Here is a 10,069-nt window from a genome sequence, read left to right on the forward strand (position 1 = left end):
GTGGTCAGGCAGGGCGGGGGGCAGCCCGAGACCCNGGCTGGCCGGGGAGCGCCCGAAGCGGGGAGAAGCGCGGTGAGGCGCCGGCCCCAGCATGTCGCTGCCTCCGGAGAAAGCCTCCGAGCTGAAGCAGCTCATCCACCAGCAGCTGAGCAAGGTGAGGGCCCGGGCGAGACCGGGCACCGCTTTTGGTCCTGAGAGCCCGACCTGGCGTCGCGAGGCCCGGCCGACGGGCGGCGCCTGTTTGCCGGGGACGCGAGCGCAGGCTCTGGGGCGCAGAGCGCGGGCGGGCGGGCTCCGGGTGTCCATCCGGGGCCGCTCTCTAGCCTCCAGGAAAGAGAACAATGCAGGCTAGTGCTGGCGAGGTTGAGGTGACGGAACGTGGGAGACTGATCGCACCGCTGTGAGAATAAAACATTCATCCCGCGGTTTCCGGAGATCAGATCGAGTAGAAGTTGTGTTTGGAGCAGGTGTGCATATTCAGAGATCTGGAATTAGAATTACTTTAAGGGTGAAACTTGTGTCTTTCAAGTTGAACCAAATCAGCAACTCTTAAGTCATCAAAGGGAAGTTACTGAAGGACTTGCAACAAAAAGTGTGATACTGCGAAGCTCAAGAACATTGTTGAGGTGCTCAGCCTAATGCAGTAAGCTGAAATAATAAAAGCTACCGTTTATTGTGCACTTGTATGCCAGACTTTGTGCTCAATGTGCAGCACTTCTTTTTTTTTTTTTTTTGGCTAAGCCTCACAATAGTCTTGGCAGGGCACTATTTTTTTTTCCAGAATCATAAAGGGTGAATAAGTTAACTCAGGGTCACGTCTAATAAGCAGACCTTGATCTTCTCCAGGTCTGTGTTCTTTTGATTATAGTACATCCATTCCTTTTCAAAAGGTCTGTTTCGGTTGAGTGTTATTTGTGGGGAACTGGTAACAAAGGTGGTAGATAACCAGTAGACCTTATTCCTAGAATTTGCACTAAAAAAATTCATCCTAATTTTTTTTTTTTTTTGGTTTTCTTTCTTTCAAAAATCTTAACTGCGTTCTCATTGAATTCTGGCAAAAATTTTACATTTACTATTAACTTGAGAAGCCTTCTTGAATTTTGTCTATTCACTCGCCCATCGTTTGTTTTTCCTTTGGGTGTTTTAGAAAGAAATTAGCTAATTGGCAATGTTTGATGACTTTGTAGTGTAAATTGTAATGCGAGTTTTCTACATAGATGGATGTCCATGGCAGAATAAGAGAAATCCTTGCCGAGACAATACGGGAAGAATTGGCACCTGATCAACAGCAGTTATCAACTGAAGATTTGATCAAAGCCCTTAGACGTCGGGGAATCATTGATGATGTGATGAAAGAACTTAATTTTGTTACTGTGAGTAATCTTTTAGGGGAAAGGTTTTGAGAGTATGTTCTCATGCTTAATGCCGCTTATAGGGCCCATATTTGGGGCCTCTTTTTCGTAAAACCGCTTTAAAATGAGACAGTTTGGGGCGCCTGGGTGGCTCAGTCGGTTAAGCGTCCGACTTTGGCTCAGGTCATGATCTCACAGTTGGTGGGTTTGAGCCCCACATTGGGCTCTGTGCTGACAGCTCAGAGCCTGGAGTCTGCTTCAGATTCTGTGCCTCCCTCTGTCTCTGACCTTCTCCTGCTCATGCTGTCTCTCTCTCAGAAATAAATAAAAACATTAAAAAAATTTTTAAAAATAAAACGAGACAGTTTGGGGGAGGCTGGCTTGCTCAGTCGATAGAGCATGGGACTCTTGTTGGAGTCCCACAATGGGTGTAGAGATTTCTGAAATATAGTGTCTTTAAATAAACTTAAAAAATAAATAAAATAAAATCTTAAAAGTAAGATAGTTGTATCCTTAGTAATATCCTTCAAATATAAGCAAACTCTACCCTTGAAAATAGCAAGTAGGATTATGTATCAATGAGATTAGAGTTACATTCCATATTCCTCTCTCTACAGAATTTTCTGTTGTTATTTTCTAGGTCTGTAACTTTAAGTGTACATATTTTAGTTAAATTAGTTCACCATAACCCAGTTCTTTTTCACTAGTAATCGTTCTATAATCTTTTTGATTAGGCATATTTTTTAAATAAACACATTCTTTTGGAACTCCGTTCTCTATGATTAACAAATCAGCGATTTCTGTAAGAAAATAGTTGCGTAAGCACCTTCAAATCTCTTCATACAAATAGGTCAGTAATGGGATGATAGCCTCTCAGTGCACAAATTAGTAAGTAGGCCTTTTGAAAATGAGGCAATAATGAGAAACTGTGACCTCAATACCTGAGTATTATAATGTAAAAATTGGATGGACTGCATAATACGTCAGGGAATAAGTTTTTTAATACAGTCTCTTTTTTTGGTTTTTGAGGTTTATTAACCCATATGTTTAAAAATTGACCCAATAACAGCTTTGCTATGTGAATGTAATTTCCTTGTTAAAATTAGTTCATGGTAAAATCATAAGCCAAATGTTAGGCTTAGAAAAAGTTTACCCTTGTTGAAGACATTAAGAATTTGTTTTTAGCATTCTGTGGACATTGGTTGAATACTGTCTATTTCCCTGTTAAACTTTAGGAGTGACCAGTAACATCACCCTTTTTGCAGACTTTTCATTATTTTAATTATGTAATTATTTAATTAGGCTGGGAAAAGTTTCCTTGAGGGGGATTTATTGAATTTACTTAGTCCCATTGTTGGCATTTCCTTGCTTAGCTATAATTTTTGTTTTCTAATTTTTCATTTTTTTCCTGCCTTTCTAGGACAGTGTTGATCAAGAACTCCCTTCCTCTCCAAAACAACCTTTTTGTTTCACTGATAGACAATCAACGTTAAAAAAAAGTATGTGTATTTCTTTTTAACATTGATTTCATTTTGGATAGTACTGCATATTGATGTACTGTAGTGTTTGGTATTTGATAGAAAACATTTTTTCTTTCCAGAGTGAAATACTTATATTTTTATGATTAATCATCCAAAAAAATTTAGATTCTGTTTTGCATGAAGTGTGTTAGAAGATTTAATGTATAGCAGAGTGGAAGCATAAAACAGGATCACCTGTTGCTCATGTTTTAATAATGTATTTTATAAACATTGTACAGCCTGCTTTTTTAATGGTAATTACCTAACAAGTATGCTTGTTGAGCTGGTATTTGTCTGAGTTGGTTTGTGGAGGAGGAGGAGTGTTGGATAAGCAACTAAAAAGTAAACGTTTCTTAAGCCTTGGCTCTGACTCCTTTCTAGCCGGGAGAGAATAGCCAGCATATAAACTGAGATTAAAAATATTTTTTTTGTATCTTTTCTTCCCTAGTTGCAAATGGTCCTGGTATATAGTAAATGTGTTACTCTTTATTTAGTCTTTGATTTTATTTTTGTCAAGTTATTATTTCCTGTTGTCTTGATCACATTCCTTACGTTATTTGGCAGTTTCCTCATATATATTGCTACACTTTACAGCTAATATTGATCCAACACGGAGGTATCTTTACCTTCAGGTTTTGGGTGGAAAAGCTTTCTTGGAACATCTACAAGAACCTGAGCCTTTACCGGGACAAGTTTGTTCAACCTTTACTTTATGTTTACATTTTCGAAACCAACGTTTTCGTTCTAAACCTGTTCCATGTGCCTGTGAACCAGATTTTCATGATGGCTTTTTACTTGAAGTACACAGAGAAAGCTTGGGTAAGAAGCAATAATAAATTGTCATTTAATTGAGTAAATCTTCATTAGGTATTATTGCAGAACAACTGTAACAACTTTTGCTGTAAGGAGAGATTTGAAATGAGTGAATTTCCCTAGGTTTTTTTTTTCTCTTTTTTATAAAAACTACTTCCACCTGTCTTCTTACTTTATTTCCTGATAGCTAATTTTCCCTGAGGATTATTTTTTACTGCTTTAATGGTTGCCTCTTTTGTAATAAACATTTAAATGCCTATTAGGTGCATTATATGATGCTAGGCGGTGCTGAGGATATATTGGAGGATGAGACATAGTTCTCATTTATAAAAGATGGCTAGATTTATGATGTCATGTAACTTCAAAAATAAAGTTTAGATGGAAATCTATAATTCTCATTTTTGTAATTTTAAAATTATATTTGATTCCTGTAATTGTTCTACATGGCTTCTGTAAATGTATTTTATGTTTAGTTAGCAAACTTAGCAGAATTACAGAACTACCTTCAGAATTTTAGGTTATTAAAGTGGTTAATACATTATAAAAAAGGATTTTTTCCCCTCATGAAAAATATTGTCCTAATTAGGCTGTTAATGACTTACCATGCTGGCTCCAAGTTGCTGGGTCTTTCAGTTTTGTGTAGATGATACGGTGATTATTTCTGGAGGTTTAGGGATAAAGGTAGTTTGGCGATTAATGTTGACATAGTGGAAGGCTTTTTATTGTAGTAGGGTAGATTTTAGTTAAGTACTTTTTTTTTTTTAAGTGTATCTTATTTATTTTTGAGAGAGTGTATGTGCACACACAGAGGTGGGGGAGAGAGAGAGCGAGAGAGAGAGAATCCCAAGCAGGCCCTGTGCTGTCAGTGCAGAGCTTGACGTGGGCCGCAAACTCCTGAACCAAGAGATCATGACCTGAGCCAATATCAAGAGTTGGACACTCAACTAACTGAGCTACCCAGGCTCCCCTAGTTAAGTACTTTTAAAGAACAGACTTATCTCTTAGGGATTGGAAAACCCTGATATGCATTGAGTAACTAAATGACTCATCACAATTATTCCAGTTTTCTCAAAAGTGAGTGACAAAATTGGGATAGTACTTCTTAAATAATTTGTTGCCTGCTTTCTAAGGCATACCAAATTATGTCATTTGGTTTTATATAAGATTATTATTAGTATCCTTTGCATTAGAACTATTCTTCTACGTTGGCCTTAATGGAATATGTAATGTGGTGTATTTGTTTGGTTTATGTTGCCAGGTGATGGAACTAGAATGGCTGATTCAACAACAATGTTATCAATAAGTGATCCCGTTCATATGGTGCTAATCAAAACAGACATATTTGGTGAGACTACTTTAGTAGCCTCCTATTTTCTTGAATGGCGATCAGTTTTGGGCTCAGAAAATGGAGTGACCAGTCTTACTGTGGAACTTATGGGTGTAGGTATGATGACTAATCACTGTTACCTTTTTGTTACCACAGTTTGTTTGTAAATTTTATGTTTTCTGAATGCCTTAAACTAAGAAGGAAGCATGTAAAAATTTCATTAGAATTACAGTTGGACTCCAGTATTATAGACTTAGGATGTCTTGAAGTGTGTTATGACTATAGAACGTCACAGTCAATCTGACCTTGTTTTATGGAAAAATTTTTTTATGGGAAATGAATAGAGAAATTTTGAGGACTTTTATTTTTCCCCTCCAGATTGGTTTGATTATATGTAAGGCTATAAAGAAAACTAAGATTTTTCACACATGTGCACGCATGCATATGCGAAAATCCTCCAGTTCAGCACACTCCAATATACAATGCATCCCTATTAGTACTAGTGTCTTCCTACAGCAGTAATTCTTTCAGAATGTGGAGTTGATATTCTTCCAACCTTTTACATGTGGGAATGTAGGACTCAAAGAGGTGCTAACTTGCTCATTGATAGGATCAGTGAGTGAATAGTACTCTTTGAGGACAGAGGTGGTGCCTGTCTTACCATTGTCTCCTTGGACTCTTTCATACTTTTGATGTGTAATATATACTGTATTTGCTAATAACAGTGAAAAACAAAATGAAACCTACCAGTATTTTATGCCTAACCTATAAGGGAATTACGTTGGTGATAAAACTAAGTCACAGAATCAAATCATAGTAGTGACCAAGAAACAAGTATATTATAATTCACCAGTGAAATCGTAAATAGTTCTGGTATAAAGTACATTTGTTTTCTAATTCCTTTAAATTCAGGCAAGGATTGAAAATTTGTACTCACATATGATGTGAAAAATGGGAAGGGATAATGGGAATTGCTGTAGGTAACAAAGAGTATAAATATTTTCTGAGAATGAGATTTTAACTTTTGCTTTGACTTTGTTTTTAACGTTAATCTGGTTGGTATACATTTAATGAGAGTAAAAATTAAGAATCTCAAATCCATTAGATCCAAAAAGTCCCTTAAAATGTGATTAGGAAGCTCAGAAAATAGGTAATCTCCTTATAATTAGATAAAAGCCTTTGTGCAAAATAAAAACTAATTTGATCTGGCTCAAATAATATGAATATTAAAGGTGATGTTGAATATTACCTATTTCATGTAAGTGGAGACCCAAAATTCTTAAATTATTTTGGTTGGATTTTGACTAAATCTGCATAGTTTTGGAACCTCTGAAATTCTAAATATTTATATTTATAGGCACAGAATCAAAAGTTTCTGTGGGAATTTTAAATATAAAACTTGAGATGTACCCACCTCTCAATCAAACATTATCTCAAGAAGTCGTGAACACACAGGTAAATAATTCTTACTTTCTCTTCTTTGTGTATTTGCTTTCATAGCTAAATATTTGCCTGTTGATTGTAGACAATGATTTCTTCTTAGAAAATTATCATTTATTAGTTTTAAGCAAGAGAATGACAATATTATTATTAAAAACTTTTTGTCTTGGAAGAAGAAAGATTATTGGCTAATATATGTAGACTAGATTGTAGGCAGGGTGAGCAGAAACAGGGAAGTCAGGGGTGCCTGGGTGGGTGGCTCAGTTGAGCGCCAACTCTTGGTTTCGGCTCAGCTCATCTCACACTTGAGATGGAACCCTGCGTGGCTCTGTGCTGACAGTGTAGAGCCTGCTTGGAATCCTCTCTCCTTCTCTCTCTGCTCCTCCTCAGCTGGTACACACACCTGTGTGTGTATGCACGCATGCATATGGTCTCTCTCAAAGTATATAAATAAAAATTAAAAGAAACCGGGAAATCAGGGGGCTCTTACAAATGATGGTGATGATGGTGGTTTAGATTAGGGTGGTGGTAGAGATCAAGAGAAGTATGTTGAATTGTTACGTATTTTATAGTATTTAATTAAAAAGATCTAGTAATTGAAAAAATATACTCTTTTAATTTCAAGCTTGCTTTGGAACGTCAGAAAACTGCAGAGAAAGAACGATTATTTCTTGTATATGCTAAGCAGTGGTGGAGAGAATATTTGCAAATTCGACCCTCACACAACTCACGGCTGGTTAAGATTTTTGCACAGGTTTGTAAATTGCATTAGGAAAAGTTCACATCTGTATTTGAGATTTACTGTTGTATATGTAAATTTCATGTATATATAAATTTCATATATATATAAATTTTGTGCATGTAAATTTCATATATGTATAAAGTTGAATTTGTAAAATTATTTATTCCAGACAAATGAAAGTTTATTTGTAAAAATAGAATGCTGATTTTCTGATACTCTCTTTCACTAAGTAGGTGAGTGACATAACACAATCTTTGTTTAAATTTGGTTTTCATTTTCAATTCCTTTCTAAAACCCTTTTTTAATGTATTTGATTTAAAATAGATGAAAACCCATTTTGTTTAACTTGGAGTGTGTCCCTGACTGATACTCAGGACTAAATGATTAACTACTAGGATACTTTGTTGTATTTGTTTTCATGTGCAGAATTGGGGCTTTGGATATATGTATTTAGACATATGTTGTTAGGGTATGTTTTTAAAAATAGTATTACATGTAATCTATATAGCCAACACATCTAAGCTAGTAATATTTAACTGCAGCTTTTCAATTATATATCTCTGCCTGTTTTTCCTGTATCCTATGCCCATTTTCTCTCATTAACAAATCAGCATAAAATATATGATCAGATTCTTATTTTTTGTAACTTCTGAGGAACTATTCAAATATTTTATATGTATTCAGTGTTATACAGATTGTTTTATATGAGTATAGTATAGTATTATTTTGACTAACATATTTCACATCCAGTGCATTTAATTTTATCCTACATAGTAAGATGGGCTAAGAGTGGTTCAGTTTCTAGATGGGGAGCTTAGGAATGGGAAAGTCTAGTTGATGAGTGGTGGAAATGAAGGAAATGTAAGGAAAAGTAAGAAATTTCTTACTTTCTGATAGCATTGTCTGTACATTGCTCGGAAGGTGAGGTAGCAGTAATGTCAGGATGGGGTGAAGAGAAACCAGTCAAAATATAACTGTCTCTCTACTGTCTATTTAGTCAGAGGTAAGGTTATTCATTGCCATGTGGAATCTGGGACCAGAGAATAAGACTGGGTGGGTGAGGAAGTGGATCAAAGAAATGGCAAATGAAAGAGGAGGAGGAAGAGGTTTAGATATGCAGTTAAGCGAATCAGGAAACGGGGATTTTCATGCAGAAAATATTACGTAAGCAAGTTCTTATCTCTTAAAATTCATTGTAAGAATATTTGAACCATATAAGATCATTTAGTCTCATGGTAACCATATGAGATTGTCAATTGGTCAGGCATTTCTGCTTTTGTAAAAATAAACAGTATAAGGGATAGAGGAGTGAAGAATCTTTCCTGAGGTCAAATAGCACACGGAGACTTTATTAAGTTGCACTTTTGACTAGTGCTTTTTTAGTTTGACACGACCACCTCTCTCTATATAGAGTAAATAAACTGTTTATCTTATTTAAATTCCCCAGAAGTGTTTTTTGCTCCTGATTTCTATATTTGGCTAGATAGGAATTTAAGAAAACAACACCAGTTACTTAAGGCAGTCAATCCAATCACAAAAACTGTAGTTTTAAAAAAAAATTATTATATGTGGTCTGAAAATGAATTTCTATTGCTTCCAGACACAAGAAGAAATAGTTTACAACAGCACTTTCCTTATGCAGTGATGGAAATGTTCTCTGTGCTGCCCGATATGGTAGCCATTATGCTATTGAGCATGCAAAATGTGGTCAGTGAAATAAAGAACTGAATTTTAAATTTTATTTAATTTTAATTAAAATTTAAATAGCCACATAGGGTTGGTGGCATTCTTACTGNCAAACCACGAGATCATGACCTAAGCGAAAGTCGGACGCTTAGCCGACTAAGCCACCCAGGCGCCCTTCTTACTGGAAATTCTTAATGGACAGGGCAGGTTTAGAAGCTGAAATACTGAAATTTTCAAGACATTTAGTTTATAGGCATTTATAGGAAATACTGCTGTAATGGAACATAGGATATATTTGTAGTCTAAGCTGCTACTGTTGATCATTGATTTAGGGCAAACGCATCCATTTTTTTAGGTGCTCATGCCTTTCCTCCCTATTAGTAGAGTTGTAAAACTAGGACTAAATGACCTACTCATGAACTCAGTTAATTACCTTTATCATAACCAAACATCTGTAGAATCCTCAGTCATTACACATAATAATCGTTGTACTTTTCCTCCCTTCCTTGCTTGTTTAATAATAATAATAATAATAATAATTCACTTAATCATAGCTTTTAAATTTTTTAGTAACAGAAAAATTTTTAAAGAGCTATAGAAGTTGATCTTTAAGGCCATTAAATTTTAGGAAAATGTTATAAATCACTTGAGGATTGAGATTATCTTTTTAATATTAGATTGTGATTTCAGGACTTAATATTTTCATACTACCCCAGATTAATAATAATACTGAGTTAATGAGTTAATATAAAAGAAATCCAAGTAATAGTTTTCTACTTCTCTCTAAAATTAGAAATCATGATATTCTGTTTTAAAAATGAGTACCTTGTGGGGCACCTGGGTGGCTTATTTAGTTGAGAGTCAGACTCTTGGTTTTGGCTCAGGTCATGACCTCAGGGTTCCCCATGCTGGGCTCTTCACTGACAGTACAGAGCCTGCTTGATTCATTCTCTCTCTCTCTCTCTCTCCCCCCTCCCCCTCTATCCCCCCTTCCCTCTCTCTGTCTCCTTCCCTCCACTGTCTGGCCCTCCCCCAACTCACATGTGTGCACACTCTCTCTCTCTCAAAATAAATAAATAAACATTAAAAAAAAATGAGTACCTTGAAACACACTGTATGCTTAAATCTCCCTTTTGCCTGTCTCTCTTCCTTAGTTTCTTTATCTGTCTTTGGTTCTTCATTCTATTTG

General features: G+C 35.9%; 1 protein-coding gene across 3 annotated transcripts in view; it reads left to right on the forward strand.

Annotated features, from left to right (window-relative positions):
- Positions 1 to 37: 37 nt before the first annotated feature.
- Positions 38 to 10,069, forward strand: part of CEP76 (centrosomal protein 76) — a 36,285-nt gene continuing 26,253 nt past the window's right edge. For 2 of the 3 annotated variants that reach the window (XM_077778131.1, XM_077778130.1), the window contains exons 1-7: positions 38 to 154; positions 1,218 to 1,373; positions 2,773 to 2,851; positions 3,437 to 3,691; positions 4,944 to 5,129; positions 6,370 to 6,467; positions 7,078 to 7,206. In XM_077778131.1, the coding sequence (XP_077634257.1) occupies positions 92 to 154; positions 1,218 to 1,373; positions 2,773 to 2,851; positions 3,437 to 3,691; positions 4,944 to 5,129; positions 6,370 to 6,467; positions 7,078 to 7,206 (966 nt within the window). In that variant the 5' untranslated portion in view covers positions 38 to 91. The remainder of the gene's footprint in view (positions 155 to 1,217; positions 1,374 to 2,772; positions 2,852 to 3,436; positions 3,692 to 4,943; positions 5,130 to 6,369; positions 6,468 to 7,077; positions 7,207 to 10,069) is intronic. The other variant, XM_077778132.1, reaches the window with a different exon arrangement.

The sequence above is a fragment of the Crocuta crocuta genome, unplaced genomic scaffold, assembly GCF_008692635.1.
Source record: "Crocuta crocuta isolate KB4526 unplaced genomic scaffold, BGI_CrCroc_1.0 scaffold26, whole genome shotgun sequence".
Taxonomy (NCBI): Eukaryota; Metazoa; Chordata; class Mammalia; order Carnivora; family Hyaenidae; genus Crocuta; species Crocuta crocuta.